At 36.3% G+C, this 18,273-nt stretch overlaps 1 protein-coding gene across 1 annotated transcript in view; it reads left to right on the top strand.

Annotated features, from left to right (window-relative positions):
* The first annotated feature begins 8,067 nt into the window (after positions 1-8,067).
* LOC125230862 (potassium voltage-gated channel protein Shaw-like) overlaps positions 8,068-18,273 on the top strand; it is a 465,585-nt gene continuing 455,379 nt past the window's right edge. Inside the window, exons 1-2 of the mRNA XM_048136115.1 lie at positions 8,068-8,196; positions 12,637-12,786. Of these exons, the coding sequence (XP_047992072.1) occupies positions 8,153-8,196; positions 12,637-12,786 (194 nt within the window). The 5' untranslated portion in view covers positions 8,068-8,152. The remainder of the gene's footprint in view (positions 8,197-12,636; positions 12,787-18,273) is intronic.

The raw sequence follows: 18,273 nt of genomic DNA, 5'->3' as shown, positions 1-18,273 counted from the left end.
GGAATGGGACATGTCTATTATAGACAATGGTACCGGTACCAGTACTGTGGTAAATTTGTTTTGCAACAAATTATAATATTATAATTAAATTATAATAAGGCCTAGTTACCCTTCGGGTTGGAAGGTCAGATGGCAGTCGCTTTCATAAAACTAGTGCCTACGCCAAATCTTGGTAGTAGTTTCCAAAGCGGACCCCAGGCTCCCATGAGCCGTGGCGAATGCCGATGCCGGGATAACGCAAGGAGGATGATAATTGTGATAGCATCTCAATAAAAATCATTCTAGTAACTAATAACTAAACTGTGCATTTTTACTTACGTTTACTAAGTTAAATAACCAACTAAATATTCTAAACTAATCAATGAACTAAATACCACTACAGACTCTACAGATTCTAGATAATTATTCACTATTACAAATCTGCTTTCTTTTATATTTCATAAAATGGTAGCACATGGTACGAACGGCAGTACGAAGTTCCCGCAACAGACATAAACTAACATGGCCCCATGCCTAGTCGTTTACGTGAAAGGGATAGCATATCACATTGTTAACTCGGTAAAGAGGATGGACGCGCCTCGGCGCCGCTCAGCACAACCATATTGACCAGTATAAATGAACTCCGCGGACAATAAACAATATTCAACAAAATAATTAATTTGACTTAACTGTGGAATGTTGTTCCATCTTTTTTACATGTAGAAGTGTTAGAAGACTTGCCACACCACTTTATGCTGTAAGAGACCATTGTTTGCAACCAAAATTGATTATTTAAGATTTTTTCCCGAGCGGACACGGACACTGTTAGCGGGTCGTATACTTGGGCGCTACTGATCGGTGTCGCACGCGTTCAAACTTTTATAAACCTGATTTGTCGTATGCTTGGTGACCGCGAGTCGCCCTGTAAGGGCCATCTTGTTGTATTGATCTGTGGTCATACCGGACAACTGTCACTGTACACTTGTAATCCTTATTACAAGGGCATAACGTCTAGCGATGGTTAGCTAAGACAGAGTATTGCGGTTAGTAGGAACGACGCACGATGTTGAACCTTAGGTTACCTTCAATCAATACTAATACTGAAAGACAATTTTTAAACTTATTGCATTACATGTGTCTAACAAAATTTCAATGAAATGGGTTGTAAATCTAATACTAAAAAATCAATATTTAAAAAGAGAGGGTTGAAAAGGGTGTAAAAGATAAAAAAATAATAACAAGAAAAAAAGATTTCCACTGCCGAGGATCGAACCCACGACGTCAGGTCAGGAGCGCGCCCATCGTCTTACGCTACTATAACTGAGCTATTTAAGCGATAGTGAAGGTGGCGAAATATATTATTATACCGCGATGTAATGAAAATACGAATGAATAACTAACTTTTGAAATAATGCAGAAAATGACATCGTCAATAGTAGAGTTTGTAGGTAAATGAAAAATATGAAAATACTTCTTTCAGTACAGATTTTAGCGCTTCTTGGCGTGCATTTAAAGGTGGATTATTTTTTATACTTCTTTATTTTGATCTTAACGAAAAGTCTGTTCCAATTTTTTTGCTGATATAATTTTTGCCCTGAATGTTATTCTGAGCTAGTAAAATACTGAACTTCCGTTTTGTTTTTAGGGTGGTTTCAGTAGAAATAGTGTTTCAACACATAATGTAGATACAAAACAACCATAACTTCACTTGTCCTATTATTGCTTGCGTCATAACTAATTTAATTACTCCGCTTTTTGCTACTACGAAGTATCATTCACAAAAATAGGTGGTTTCTTAATGTGTTATAAAGATCATAAATTAAAGTAGTCGAATTTAAAACAAAAGTCCTGATACCATTTTCGCCTGATTTTTAGTGAATTAAAATAATCTTTTTTTTATTATATTATACGTTTCTTGTCACAAATTTTGGTGGCTTAACTAAAAAAACTATTTCAAATTACCAAACTTAATTTTTGGTGACATAAAAAGTACTGTTATAGAATTAAGTTATTTTCCCAGTAGTAGCAAGACCGGATGGTTCCTAGGCTATAAAGAGGGCTTGTGTTGTGTGTACTCGTCATTACTTACTTACAAAATGTAAGTTTCCAAGTGAAGGGGTCAAAAGAAAGATTAGATTTGCTTCAAATAATAAGATTAATAAGTTTAAACTTTTAGTTTTAACCCGTGATTTGATTAGGTTTTTTTTCATGCTGTACTGTACTTATGTACCAAATAAAACCCCTGCAGTCCGAAACATAAACAAAAGAATCAAGGTTAACGTACGCCATAACACTTCAAGACAGGGCTCAACACTCGGAGCATATATTAATACTAGAGAGCAGACAAGTAGATGGAGGACGTATCTCAATTGTTGGCTCATTGAGCAAACAGTTGTCATTGTGTACATGGGTGATGACCCTAGCTGGGGCCTTCTCGAAGCTACAAGTGGTAGTCAATGTCTAATATGACAAGTAAAAAGTAAAAAAAAAAATTTGATTAACCAAGAGAATTTGTTTAAAATACAACAACAACATACAATCACGCCTGTATCCCATAAAGGGGTAGGCAGAACACATGAAACTACTAAAGCTTCAGTGCCACTCTTGGCAAATAAGGGGTTGAAAGAAAACGAAACTGTGACATTGCAGTGACAGGTTGCCAGCCTCTCGCCTACACCACAATTTAACCCATATCCCATAGTCGCCTTCTACGACACCCACAGGAAGAAAGGGGGTGGTGAAATTCTTAACCCGTCACCACACGGGTAATACAGTATGCAATTAATCGACGACCCTCACACTAGGCTAAGCCTGTATCGTGGAAGTCAGGCTACATGCGTGAAGTGCACACAAACTTACAATTATAAGTACCTATTAAGTTGGAAAAGACTTCCTCTTGTAACTTGTAACTTTCAATTTGAGAAATGGGCCACTGGTCCTTCGCATGTACTATCAGCTGCAAAAGTGCATGGTGAATATATCAATGAATTCATTCATAATTTCTCCATGCACTTTGCAGCTGATAGTACACAGACATAAATAAATATTATAGGACATTCTTACACAGATTGACTACCACCTCCAACACCTCTGGTGTTTCGGGTGTCCATGGGCGGCGGTGATCGCTTACCATCAGGCGACCTGTCTGCTCGTTTGCCTCCTATCCCATAAAAAAAAAAAAAACTAAGGCCCACGGTAAGCTCAAGAATGCTTGTGTTGCAGGTACTCAGACAACGATATATATAATATACAAATACTTATATACATAGAAAACATACATGACTCAGGAACAAATACTCATACTCATACTCATACTCATACTCATACTCATATTTATTAATAATATCAATTACAGGTCAAGCTTACATATTATAATTACAATCACAGAACAATTCGTAAATTATATAGGTATACATTTTTTTTTTTTCTACTCCCGTACTGTTATTCGTGAGTTACAAGGTCGTGCATAGAACTTAAAAACCCTACATAAAAGATGTCAGGACAAGTCTATCTAGTCTATACCCTGAAAACATTTAGTAGAAGTAGCACGATATAGCTGTTACAGTTCAGTAAATACATTGCTACCAACTTAACAAACCAATTCGCAGAGTCGAGACTCCTTCGTTTTCTGCTGCATTGGCGACGCGTCGAATCGCATTCAAATGTATGAGAACTCGATTCAACTCGGCTCGATTCGTCTTAGTGGCCAGCACAAACTACTAAGAAGATACTGTGGCCAGGCTTCAAAGAACCATACCATAGACAGTTTTATTTTCATGTTTGCACTCAAACTGCATATTCAAAATGGTAGGCGGTCCACTAGATAACTAAGATGACTGAAAGTAGGTATTTGTTGATTTATAATTTTCTTTCAAAATAAGCCTAGTGCTTGGTCGTAGAAAAAGTATTGTATGCAACGGTGTTTAACTGAGTCAAAAAATGCTCGTGGCGTCTTTATTAACAATTTTCGGCTTCGCCTCAAATTGTTACCCACGCCACTCACCTTTTTTGACCTCTTTTAACCACCAGTTGCATAAAATACTATTATTAATTAGATTTCATATTATACATTCATATTTCGAGTTAAGTATTCCTCGAAATTATAAAACGGCCGCTCAATGAGCCAATTTTTGAGTTTCACTTTGAAACTAACAAGAGCAATATCTGCGCTCATCTTACAAATAAATGCCCTTACCGGGATTCGAACCCGGGACCGCGGCGTAGCAGGCAGGGTCACTATACGCTAGGCCAGATCGGTCGTCAAATGAAAATGATGCCCTTCTTCAAGTCTGTGTGAGTTAAAGACCTTGCGACAGCCGTACCTGAGCAGTTCCCGAAAATTTTCGTTGGTAAAGCCGGAGGGGTTTCTGGAATCTGTTTTGTATGGACTTCTACAGATACTAGAGAATTTTAGGGAACCCGTTGGGAATCGAGCTGTATCGACGCTCCGCCACTGGTACATAACCACGTCAGCAAATTTTAATTGATCCTATTTTGTTACTAACATTTAGTAATATAAGTCGACTTTCGTAAGATATATTTCGTAGGATAATTGTTATAATTAAGAAAATAAAGATACTAGAGAACCTTAATGACGAAATAAAACTTACTAAAATCTCAATTCATCAAAAAAATCTTGGTAACAAAATAAGAATAATAAAAACAGCTTTAACTTTTTCCTTAATTTTTGTACAAACTTTACGAGAACTGCTGACCTATTCCATACAAATCACCCGGCGTGTCTGATCTCCTTCCTTCCTACATCTGTGGTTCAACCCCTTTATGACGATTGACGTTACTAGACGTCAGCGTTTAATTTCTTTGTCGTTCTTTGCAGGTTTCCTTTATACAACTTTTTTACGACGTCATACCTATTGTACCTAAATTTGGCAGGGCAGTTACACTATTTGATCAAATTACCTACATCCAGTGCTTAAAAAAAAGTTCGAAACGAGTGGCGATAAATTAATGGCAGTGCAACAACGCCCGCCCCAGCCCATATGTTCTTTATTAAAGAAAAAACTCAATCTCAATCGTTCGAAATTTTAATCTCTAAAGAAGCAGAAAACCTTGTACGTGAACTTACTCAGTGACACAGTATAATAAAGAGTACTATCGTACAGTGCCGCCCACCCCCTCTCGGTTACCTCACAGTTACCGCCTGTCAAAAACGTGAACAGTCGACCTTTCATATCTCATACAAGCGTGCCCTGCCTGCTGAGCGGCAGTCCTGAGTTCGAATACCGGTAAGGGCATTTATTTGTGTGATGAGTACAGATATTTGTTCCTGAGTCATGGATGTTTTCTATGTATCAATGAATTCCTTGAAATGTAATATTTAGCGCGATAATGTATTTAAATTATATAGAACACATTTATTTTTATAAGTTAATTCTTAGAGTAAGTATTACTTAGTCTAATGAATGTTTGTTTCTGACGAGTAATGTATATGTGCAATATCAATAAATATGAATATGAATATATAAGTATGTATATGTATTTATCTATTTAAGTATGTATATCGTCGCTTAACACCCATAGTACAAGCTTTGCTTAGTTTGGGGCTAAGTTGATCTGTGTAAGGTGTCCCCAATATTGATTTTATTTGTTTATATATTTTAGAATAAGCCTCTATGCAAAAATATAAGCCAGACCTGTCAAACCAAGTGTAAAGTGTAAACCTCAGACACACCTCGGACACTGGCGATCAAATATATGAAAGAGGCGCGTTCCTAGCACACATTCTAAGCTCGTCTAGGTGAACGCGTACCATGCTTGTGTGAGTGAGATATGACAGGTCGACTGTTCGCGTTTTTGACAGGCGGTAACTGTGAGGTAACCGAGAGGGGGTAGACGGCACTTTCAGCGGGGAGCGGGAGTGGCCATACTGTACGATAGTACTCTTTATTATACTGTGCCTCAGAGGTACTTTTAACTGACACCACATCTATAACAAATCCAGATGTAATTCAGTTTAAAAAAAAAGCAAACTCAAATAACCATGCACGCTTTTGAGCAAAGCTCAAAAATTCTTAAGCTACACCTATTTGGAAAAATTCCTCTTTACTTGTTACTTGAGTGATCTTACTGTTATATTCCATGTTTCTTACAGTGGCCTATTTCACAATAATAACATTAGGGATGACGAATTGACGACTACATAAAATATGGAATTCTGTTTAGTCCGTTAGTTAGATCATCCAAAAATACCTACTGAACTCATATTTTTCGCTTTTTCTAATTAATGAAATTAATTTTTTTATAAACCCCCCGACTGCGACATAGTAGACCGATTTTCATGAAACATGGCTAAGAACACTCCCGACTAAGTCAGCTTTCAGACAAAAAAACTAAATCTAAATCGGTTCATCCGTTCGGAAGCTACGATGCCACAGACAGACACACACACAGACAGACAGACAAACAGACAGACACGTCAAACTTATAACACCTCTTCGTTTTTGCGTCTGGGGTTAAAAATACAAAGATATAGAGCATCAAAGTTCCGTACTGGGGGCTTATGACATTAAAATTTTGAAAAACCCCCGACCGCGACACAGTAGACCGATTTTCATGAAACATGGCTAAGAACACTCCCGAATAACTCAGCTTTCAGACAAAAAAAACTAAATCTAAATCTGTACATCCGTTCGGCAGCTACGGTGCCACAGACAGATACACACATAGACAGACGGACAAACAGACAAACAGACAGAAAGACAGACACACAGACAGACACGTGAAACTTATAACACCCCGTCGTTTTTGCGTCGGGGATTAAAACGCACTCTAAAGAAGCAGAAAACCTTGTACATGAAGTTACCTACTGACCAACAGATTTTGTTAGTCCAGCCTCCAGCCAGACATGTCAAGCCAAGCGCAGACCGCACTGCACCCAGGTGGGGGGTGGCACTGGCAGTGCCACACCGCCCGCCCAAGCCGGCGGTCGCGTCGCGACGCGTACGCGAACTTACGAATTCGCGAGTAACGTGTAGGTTTACTGAGGTGCTTGGTATAAATATATTGTTTTTTTCTTAGTAGAAAATCTAGTAATTACTAATTTGGAAGGCGTTACTGTGGCGTTTTGTACACACATTTAGGGGTAGAAACAGGAGTACTGTGATATAATTTTATCTTAAATACAATGTTTCAGTTGGGTTGCACTGGTTGTGGCCATGCAAGTTTGACATCCTAGCAAAATATTTATAATAAATTAACACAAATGACTGTATACTCTGGTGTCTTGTTTTGTACACATGTTTAGAGATAGAAATGGGAGAAGTGGGTTATATATTCAGTTTTATCTTAAATTGAAATGTTTCCGTAGCGTTGCACTAGTTGTGTTCACAGAAAATTGACATTTTAGCATTTTTTTTTTATAACTACGAGTATGTAGTGTAAAGAACACTTAAGTGTCCGTTTTTTATAAAAGTGTCTGGGGTTAACAAATAATTTGTAAATAATCATTTTGTTTAGTGTTTATTGTCTACGCCGTAGACTCTACGTCGCTACATATGATACACAATCGCCAATGGCTGTGCACTAATCTAAAGATAGATCCTCTTATTTCAATAACAATAATCAAAGGCTCTTAGATACATACATACATACAATCACGCCTGTATCCCATAAAGGGGTAAGCAGAGCACATGAAACTACTAAAGCTTCAGGGCCACTCTTGGCAAATAAGGGGTTAAAAGAAAACGAAAACTGTGGCATTGTAGTGACAGGTTGCCAGCCTCTCGCCTACACCACAATTTTCGCCTTAGATAAAAACCTTACATATAAACTTATATGTATTGTATTGTATAGTGTTAACAATTTTTTTACTAAACAATGTTTGAGAGACTAAAATTTGGTCAATGTCACATATAAATACATTATATTGGGGTATACATTGTATTTATGTCACTAAATAGTTTTTAATCCGTCACATTTAAACTTACCAAAAATTACAGCTCATGAAATTAAGCCTTTAGTCTAGATGTTTCATGCAACCAATAAGTCAGTCTTTCTTGACCAAAATACCAGCCGCCTCAGAAAAAAAGTGACCTAGGTTACAATAGTTACCTATTGGTTACAATAGTGACGTAGTGGAATAAGTTCACATTAGTGACGTAGTGAGGCTGTGAATCGTGTTGTGATTGTTATGTGTTTGTGTGCGTGAACCGCCATGGATGGCGAGAACCGGATCATTCTGAACGTTGGTGGCATCAGGTGGGTTGACATGATAGTCCTCGTAAAGCAAAAGAACCAATTTTTAGGGCAACTATACTCAGTTATAATGGCCCTCAAAAGCAGGTTTTACAAAGAAAATTAGTCTTTATATTGGAAACTGGATCATAAATTGGACCTTATTGAGTGAGGACACTAAGTTGCGGTCATGTTTTTTTTTTTCATTTTTCACCAATATTCACGACATTTGAAACATAATCTTATCAGTCATATCATGACGGACCAAATTGTCATGTATTATTTTAGACTTTTTACCAAAAATCTCAGCACATGTGTTTGCAAATAAGATGTACCTACCTATGTTTATAAAGCATAATAACAAAAATAAGGCGTACTACTTACTAGGACAGCAAAAGATGAGACGTTGAACCAAAGAGAACATTTAATGGAAAAACTTGTGAAATATACTGTTTATGCACTAGAAAGTAATTCATATATTATTATGTTTACTTATCTTCAATCCAAAAGCATAATTACATAGCTAGTTAAGATTAGTTTTACAACTTTTAAATTAAAACATGAAATGAACGTTATGTAAACAGTGCGCTATGCGCAACTAAACTCAGAAAAGAACGAATATAGCAATATTTATTTTTCACCACACCAACTGGTAAAGGTTTACTTTGCTATTCGAAAACAGATAGCAAAATTGCATTTTATCCACAAGAGTGCAAAGTAATTCCATACAAATTTTAACTGGGTATCTTGAACTGGCTGGTAGATTTTACCTATAAATGATGATTTTGAATCATAAATATTGAATAAATTGATAGATTTGATTTAGTTTGATGTTTTATAGTCAATATTTTGTTCGTGTTGGTGTGGTGAAAAATTTTGTGTTTCACTCGGCGGCAAAGTTTGTTTAACCTTCGTGCCTTGAAACCCTCGCAACGCTCAAGATTCCACTTTTTGAACCACTCGCTACGCTCGCGGTTCAATATTGGAATCTTTCGCTTGCTCGGGTATCAATATTGGCACATGCGGTTAAACAACAACTTTGCCCCCTTGTAAAACAAATAACTATTTTCTAGCCGCCTTGAGACTTCATGTAAAATTTTACATTACAAAAAAGTAACGTTATGCAATTCACACGATAAAATAAAAATCACGTTCTTTCGTACAAACTGCATTTGTTTGAAAAAAAAAATGATATTATCTTGTACAAATTTGTATTGTCTTCACGGAATAAATCTAAAAAAAGTAAAAATCGTATTGGAATTAAAAAATATAATGGGGATGGAAAGAGTCTATTTTGGTTCACTGACGGAATTACGTTATGTTTTTCTCTCTTGATATATTTTTAAATTGACCTTGTTTTCACCGGACACAAAATTCACCTAAAGGTACACTTTTTCTGCAAATGCACGTTCATATAGCTCAATTGGACACTCAGTGAAAGAGAGAAGAACCTCCAGATACTGAAAAACTTTTTGGTCAGAACTACCTACTGGTCATCCGTAGGTCAGAAACCAATTAACCGACATTGTGTTAACGATCCATAAAGTAAACCTTCATTTGTTGCCACCTACGCAATAATTTTATAGCTGCAACACAACAGTCTTGAACCTAGTCTGTGATGAGAAGAGTCGCTGAGGGCCTATAAAATAAGTGATCTGAAGTAGGTACCTCCAGTTTCCGAAACCAAATAGACGCGATAAACTATAAATCTATCGCCCTCTCTTTTTTTAAAGGAATTTTCAGAATATGCGGACCCAGAATCAGTGTCAAATGTTATAAAAAAGTTAACTCTCTGTCAGTTTTGTGACAACAATTACGCATAAAATCTGTCTTAAAAATAAACTTTTTTCACGTTCTAAATGTAGATTATCGCTTATAGTTTATGTAATTAATACAAAAATATATATATTTTTTAATTTTTTGTTCGTTTATATCGCCGATAGATCATCAGTTACTCGGATCGCTTTTGGTGGAACCAGTGTCTATAAAACTGTTTTTATTGATATCTCTTAACTTTAAAGAAAAATTCTTTAGGTCACTTACAATTAATTTCTCTAACACAGTGTGTTACCGTTATTGAATTAGGTACCAAATCTGTTAGACTGAGCTGTGCTACGTAGCAATTACTTGGGTTGGCAAAACTTGAGCCCCTTTGCGTGCACAACCACAGATAAGAAAATTACTTGAATTTTGTCAACCCTACACCTACACTGGCCGTGGTCACGGGAATTCTCAGCAAAAGTCAAACACAGAGATTTGCTCGACGTAAGATCAATAGAAAAGTTTTGGGTAGACATCAGGATGTCAAACCACCCACTACACATGTGGGTATGTTTGATGTGTTAATTATTGCTGGTTATAATTGTAACAATGAGTTCAGATCGGGAAAGATTTTAACGTCATAAAAAATGAAAATGAAAAAAATGAAAATGAAATATTTATTTTTCAAGTAGGCATATTACAATGCGCATATGAACGTCAAATAAAGCTACGCCGGCTCTAACCCTACGCCTCAGCCTCGAGAAGATTTCAGTCCCCACTCAGTGGGGAGGGGGGTATCCACTATGGGACCGGCAAGAAACTCGGCGGGCCACTTCTTTTCAAAACATTACATCTTATAATTAACATACATACTTGGCAAAATTTCATAATACATCCTATACTAATATTATAAATGGGAAAGTGTGTGCCTGTTTGTTTGTCCGTCTTTCACGGCAAAACAGAGCGACAAATCGATGTGATTTTTTAAGTAAAGATAGTTGAAGGGATGGAGAGTGATATAGGCTACTTTTTGTCTCTTTCTAACGCGAGTGAAGCCGTGGGCAAAAGCTAGTAATAAAAATATTTTTATTCCAGTTTCTGTATTAAGTTCCAAAGTTAAATAAAAGTTAACTAATATTTTTGCCCTTTCCGCGAAACCTTCCGAGTTGGTGATCGTAGAGAATTTATATTAATTGTTAGTAGGTGTTAACCGCTATTTATTAGGCTTATAACAATTTCGCCACTAAATTAAATTTTAATTAAGTAGTCTTTTATGAGTATATAAGTTACTGGGGATCACGGATTCACCCTCTGTAATTAAATGGGTGCAAAGTTTCGTGGAAGTGCAATTGATATAAAATTTTCAGAAAAAATCTTTATTATTATTTTGATTTTTTACTATATTTATTTGTATTAATTTGTTTTAAACGACTTTGAACTGAGGGACACATTTACTTTGGAAAATAATTAGTTCATAAAAAATCTGTACAAGAGTGTTATTTTGACTTGTCCTGAGCACATCATTATAATTATGTGTCGCTTAACTTCAAACTCGGGTAAATACATTTTGCTTTAAGGTTAATTCTTTTTCAGATTATATAATTATACTATGTTTTAAACACTAACCTCCGACGTTTCAAGGACGGCATTGTTGGCAAGAAGAAACAAATATCGCAGGTTGAAAAACCGAATATCGTGAGTGTTGTGTGTCGACAAGGTGACATCCCTAGTGCACAAACTGTTCAAGTGGGTAGTCAGGACCAAGTGCGGGTAGTTCGAAAAACTCGTACAGCTAGAAGATGTTGATGTCAACTTCAGCCAGTCTGCTCCGAGACCACGGGGACAATGCCGTTCTTGAAACGTCGGAGGTTAGTGTTTAAAACATAGTAAATACGCGATTAAGTCCCGTTTGCAATTTTAAATATGTGTAAAAATCGTGAAAGTTTGAATCAGTGTTTTATATAATTATACTTTTATATATAATCATCAACCTTAAAGCAGAATGGATTTACCCGAGTTTGAAGTTAAGCGACACATATTATATCTCATAAGATTCTCGAAGATCTTTCAGGCATGACGGGTCATTGTGAGATGCGTCAAAAACTATACGAATTTTAATGATGCATTGATCTTCTCGTATGACCGCGTGATGTGTAAAGAAAACATTGTTTATATCCATACTAATATTATAAATGGGAAAATGTGTGTGTCTGTTTGTTTGTCCATCTTTCACGGTAAACGGAGCAACGGATTGACGTGATTTTTGAAGAAGATAGAGAGTGACATAGGCTACTTTTTCTCTATTTCTAACCTCCCATTCTCCAAAAATGGGGGGTTTAAGTTTGTATGGCACATTTCAAATTTAAAGCGAGCAAAACCGCTGGTTAAAGCTAGTCATATTATAGTTTTATCTTTTTTTTTTCCAAAAAGTGTTCCTTACAATCTGCCGTGCAATTTTCTGACATTTTCTCTTAATCACAAAAGATTGCGTTTGTTCTCACGTACATTCTCTTTTGAATGAAGATACCAAACACTGTTAGGATTTTCAAAGAGTTCTTAGGCTAACACAGCAAAAGGGTGTGTACAAGTTTCTAATGGGGCGTTTATGATGGGTTTCCATCAGGCGGACCGTATGCTTGTTTGCTACCGACGTAGTATAAAAAAAAGACAGTAGACACTGACTTATTGTTTTTTTTTTTGCAGATACGAGACGTACAAAGCGACATTAAAAAAGATCCCAGCCACGCGTTTGTCGCGGCTGACGGAGGCCCTTGCCAACTACGACCCTGTGCTCAATGAATACTTCTTTGACCGGCATCCTGGCGTGTTCGCGCAGGTCCTCAACTATTACAGGCAAGTGTTAAGTCAAATAACAAACATCATGATGATTGACGACCGGTCTGGCCTAGCGCGTAGTGACCCTGCCTGCTACGCCGCGGTCCCGGGTTCGAATCCCGGTAAGGGCATTTATTTGTGTGATGAGCACAGATATTAAATTTTGTTCCTGAGTAATGGATGTTTTCGATGTATATAAGTATTTGTTTAATATTATATATCGTTGTCTGAGTACCCGCAACACAAGCCGTCTTGAGCTTACCATGGGACTCAGTCAATCTGTGTAAGACTGTCCTATAATATTTATTTATTTATATGTTGAGATTGAGACTGGTGAGTGTTGGATTTTACTATCGCTGGTAAAGGTAGGCTTCGTCAACTATGACCTTATGTTTGGTAAATTCTTTTTACGGGAATTCTGGGGTGTCCTTGCAGGTCCTCAACTGTTGAACATGTTTTAAAACGATCTTTAGAAGTAGTAGGTGGTAGTAGTAAAATTCTACCAGAATTCGGCATAAATATTCTTGTACTGAATATAAAAATAAATAAATAATATTGGGGACACCTTACACAGATCAACTTAGCCCCAAACTAAGCGAAGCTTGTACTATGGATGCTAAGCGACAATATACATACTTAAATAGATAAATACATACTTCTATACATAGAAAACATCCATGACTCAGGAACAAATTTATGTGGTAATTACAAAAATAAATGCCCTTACCGGGTATACCTTATTTATTGATTTGATGTTTACCAACAAAGGAGAAGGTCTTCTTAAAAGGCAGCTCAGAGGAATACCTACATTCACAAGGCATTTCCTGATTGTCATTGATCCTGGATATCAACCTAATGAGAAAATATTTTTTGCTAAGCAGTCCGAAAATTTCCCATAATGTTCAAATGCAGTATTTAACACTTTCGCTACCAAGAACCCGACTGTCGGGCACACCGCTCGTAGAAGCGTAGCCGATTACATGGGGAAACCCGTATGTAGCGAAAATGTCGTAGCGCCGCGTAGAGCCCGGTTTCGAAAGTGTTAAGGAACTCTTACAAATGAAAGCCTTACATAATATAAGTCTCTAAACATTTATCTGCCCAGATAAGTAGAAAAGTCATTTGATATTTGCCAGTCGCTTTTCGGTGAAGGAAAACGTCGTGAGGACACCTGACTAATTCCAATAAGGTCTTTTACCCTTCGGGTTGAAATGTCAGATGGCAGTCGCTTTCGTAAAAACTAGTGCCTACTCCAAATCTTGGGATTAGTTGTCAAAATGGACCCCAGGTTCTCATGAGCCGTGGCAAATGCCGGGATAACGCAAGGATGATGATATGTATAGAAAAGCGTAGTGAAGTAAAGGAATCTAGCTAATCCGTATTAGCGAACTAAAGTCGTGAGCAAAAGTTTTCTTTCAATGGATAATTCCTTCATTAGTGAGGCCTACAAATGTAGCCACTAATTTACTAGGTTAAGGAAAAATATAATAGGGATAATCATTTAGAACCTGGTGTTGCTCGTAGAAATAACAGAAAGTTACGTTTTCGTCACGCAAAAACTTTTTTCTCATAAAATTTATTTCTTACCAAATACCAGTCTTGACGCCGAGTGCTCTTAAATTCCTCATTTTATATACTTGTCTTGAAAATGTGACTAGAAGTCAAAGTAACATATATTTTTGTATAAATTCTAGGGAGTTCTGTTATTGGCTATACCTATAAGTACATATCTAATTGTACTGTTTTTATTGTAAACGCTGTTGAACTTCTCAATAAATTATAATAAAATAAAATAAAAACATGTAAATGAAAATGCATAATTCAGGGCAAGTAATTATGTAAAAAAATGTGGTATTTCATTTATTCATGAACCATCAAGACTATCTGAGTAGCCATAATAATAAAGAAGGCATGGTTGGTTTTCCATAAAGCTTTTTGTATATTTGTAAGAAATAAAAATTAAGTACCTAGTTGCGCTTCAAATGGACATCTGTTTATGCGGTAGTTAGTAGCTGTCAATTTCTAACAAGTGATTTCTAAGTAAATGTTCATAAATTCACGCCTGTATTCTCACACCGGGTAGGCAGAGCACATGAAACTGTATGTTTCAATGCCACTCTTGGCAGTCAAGGAGTTGAAAGAAAACGAAATTGTGACAGAGTTGTCAAAAATCAAAATCAAAAACATTTATTCAGTAAGTAGGCCACAGTGGCACTTTTATATGTCAACATTAAAATAAATAATACGGATTCAACAAAATTTAAAAGTTATTTTTAACATAAACACTAAATTAAACATGACGAAAAAAAAAATACAAACTGATACAAAAACTAAGAACAACTAAAATAACTTTAGAGCTGTAAAGACTCTAGATATCACAACTAAAGATAATAAAATATACTTAATCTATCTTTTTTCTTCGAGATGCATATGGTCTCCAAGACTCAGAAAGAAAATAAACAAGCAAGGACCGAACAAAGTGTCTCAATGTATTCTTACTCAAAATTAAAGTCACAAGTAGATATAAGTAGTATAGTATAGCCCCATATTAGCTGAAACAGACCGGTCTTCACAAACAGCACCCGTTCACGAGTATGGCGCGTATCTCAGCCTTCGCCTCTCTTAACCTTCATTCGGGAAAGTGGCGACCCGATCACATTTATATGTGAAAATATTATCCCACAACCAACTTCTATGACACCCACGGAAGGAAAGAGAGTGATGAAATTCTTGACAATCTTGACTCATCACCACATGGGAAAAATTTACACAATAAATATAATAATTGGGTAAAAACTAGAAGTTAATAAAGTGGTAGGAGATATGGGTATGTAATAAAGTTTTGAATGACGTCCCTATCATTAAATCTTTTTTGCTAGCTCTGAAATATAAGATGGCCGCCAATATTTGCGTGGAATCTATGTAGCGCGTCGTTAAGAGTGATTGATCACGTCACTTCTCGTGTTTATCATTACCTCTGAGAGTATGCATTTACCAGTATGTTGATCACTATATGGAGGGAGTATATTATTGGCATAAACTTTTCTTAAAATTTATATGGGTCACGGCAATAGGGGTATTTTGAATCGTCTTTTTCGCCAGGCGGCGACACTGAGGCGTCAGGTCTTCCTGACAGCAATCTTCAAAATTCACCAATCAAATAAATCCCCGGCTCCCTCCTTAAGTTAGGTAAGAACTGTATCATTAATATAGTATTACCTATGATAAAAATTCTACGTGGTAAATTTCGACTAAACCATGTTATGCAGAAATAATTTATGCATAAAAACCATTCGGCGAATGACCTTTATGCATGAAATATATTCGGACAAACAAAAATATGCCTAGACAAATTATGCGTAAAACTATACAATACCATAACAGATTATGCGAAAGTTGAATTATGCCAATATAGATTATGCCGAGAAGAATTCTTGATTGTAAAATTATGCCAAAACAAGGGGAACCGTAGATAACCTAACCACAAAATTAAAATTTTGAAAAAACCCCCGACTGCGACATAGTTGACCGATTTTCATGAAACATGGCTAAGAACACTCCCGACTAACTCAGCTTTCAGACAAAAAAAAACTAAATCTAAATCGGTTCATGCGTTCGGGAGCTACGGTGCCACAGACAGACACACACACAGACAAACAGACAGACAGACAGACAGACAGACAGACAGACAGACAGACAGACAGACAGACACGTCAAACTTATAACACCCCTCCGTTTTTGCGTCGGGGGTTAAAAACCGTCCCAAAGGGGAATTTAACGCGAGCGAATCCGCGGGAAAATGGTTTCGCATGATAGTGATACCATGCGACGGCAGAATATTGGCTTAATCCCTATTATTATACGCCGATAAGAAGCGAATCATAATTTATATTTTTCCCCTCACTAGCCCGGAAACACGTGTTTTGTCCTTTAATACCAGCGGGTAAAAACGCATTTTATCCACTAGTGGATAAAGTAATTTGACCTTGAATATAGACAAACTTTCTGCTTTATAAGTGGGTTGATCTAGTGATGAAGATGTGAAACTACTGGAAGCATACAGAATACAGAATACAGAATCATTTATTTGTCCAACATAGGTATACATAAGTTGTTACATTACATTTCAGTTCAGTTTCACTATGTGGCGCCTTACGGCATACAAATTTGAGAGCATGCATGTCAAACTATAAATTAATAATTATCTACATAATTATATTCTAAATATTCACAAGTCTTTATCATCTAAGAATTCTTTTATAGAGTAGTAACTCTTTTGAGCTAACAACAATTTTAAGGCATTTTTAAACTTGTTAAGTGATAGTAATTGAATATTTTGTGGTATTTTGTTGAATATTCTTGGGGCCATTCCGACTACAAATTTTTTTGGAATAGCATTGTCTTGGGTACAGCTGAATACAATATTTTTCCTTGTAGTCGTATACTTTTAAAGCTTAAGAATAAATGAGAGTTACATTTGACAAAAATACACATTTCATAAATATATAAACTAGGAAGTGTTAGGATCTTAAGATTTTGAAAGTAAGGCTTGCACGATTCTTCAAAACTAATGCCACACAGGGATCTAACACACTTTTTTTGAGCCAGAAAAGCTAATTCTCGGTCTGTAGAGTTACCCCAAAATATTATTCCGTACCTTAGGGTCGATGTCACAAAGGCATGGTAAGCAGTGAGCACTGCTGGCATTTTCACTCTTTTTCTTAAATTATACAGTGCATAGGAATATTGGTTTAATTTCTTACATATAGAGTCAATTTGGTCTTTCCATGTCAACTTATCATCTACATACAATCCTAGAAATTTAGTCACGTCCGTCTCATCAACATTTTGCCCCTTATAAGCTACAGTTAAATTAGGTAAATAATTAGTTTTTTGTTTAAATGTCATAAGTTTCGTTTTGTCCTAATTAATTCTCAAGTTATTACTTGTTAGCCAATCTATAATTTTACACAAAGTTGACAAAGTTTGACATCAATGGGTCAACCTCATAAGAGTTCAAAACACTATCAGAAAATATAATGGTGCTGTCATCAGCAAAAACCATTGAATGGTCTGTAGCATTGGGCATATCATTTATATAAATCAGAAACAACAGGGGCCCTAGAACGCTTCCCTGCGGCACCCCATAACGAACTTCTCTTATATTCGATACATATTATGTTACTTCCATCTTCGACTTTGGACATAGTTGATTGATTTGAGTAAATTGTTTCCTACCGCTTAAATAAGATTTTATTAAAGAATGTACATTGCCGTGTATTCCGTAGCGATGAAGTTTGTCCAAAAGTATTTGATGGTCAACATAATCGAACGCTTTCGACATGTCCATATACAACGCTGCGACTGGGGGCTTTTTATCCAAATTCTTTAAGACGGTTTGAACTAAGTCATAAATAGCCATATTGATCGACATATTCTTTCGGAAACCTTTTTGTTCATTAGCAAATAAGTTATTGCATTCAAAGTAATTTGATACGCTGCTAT

Source organism: Leguminivora glycinivorella, chromosome 11, assembly GCF_023078275.1.
Source record: "Leguminivora glycinivorella isolate SPB_JAAS2020 chromosome 11, LegGlyc_1.1, whole genome shotgun sequence".
Taxonomy (NCBI): domain Eukaryota; kingdom Metazoa; phylum Arthropoda; class Insecta; order Lepidoptera; family Tortricidae; genus Leguminivora; species Leguminivora glycinivorella.
Note: the sequence above shows the minus strand (reverse complement) of the source record. Positions and strands in the feature narration are given on the sequence as shown.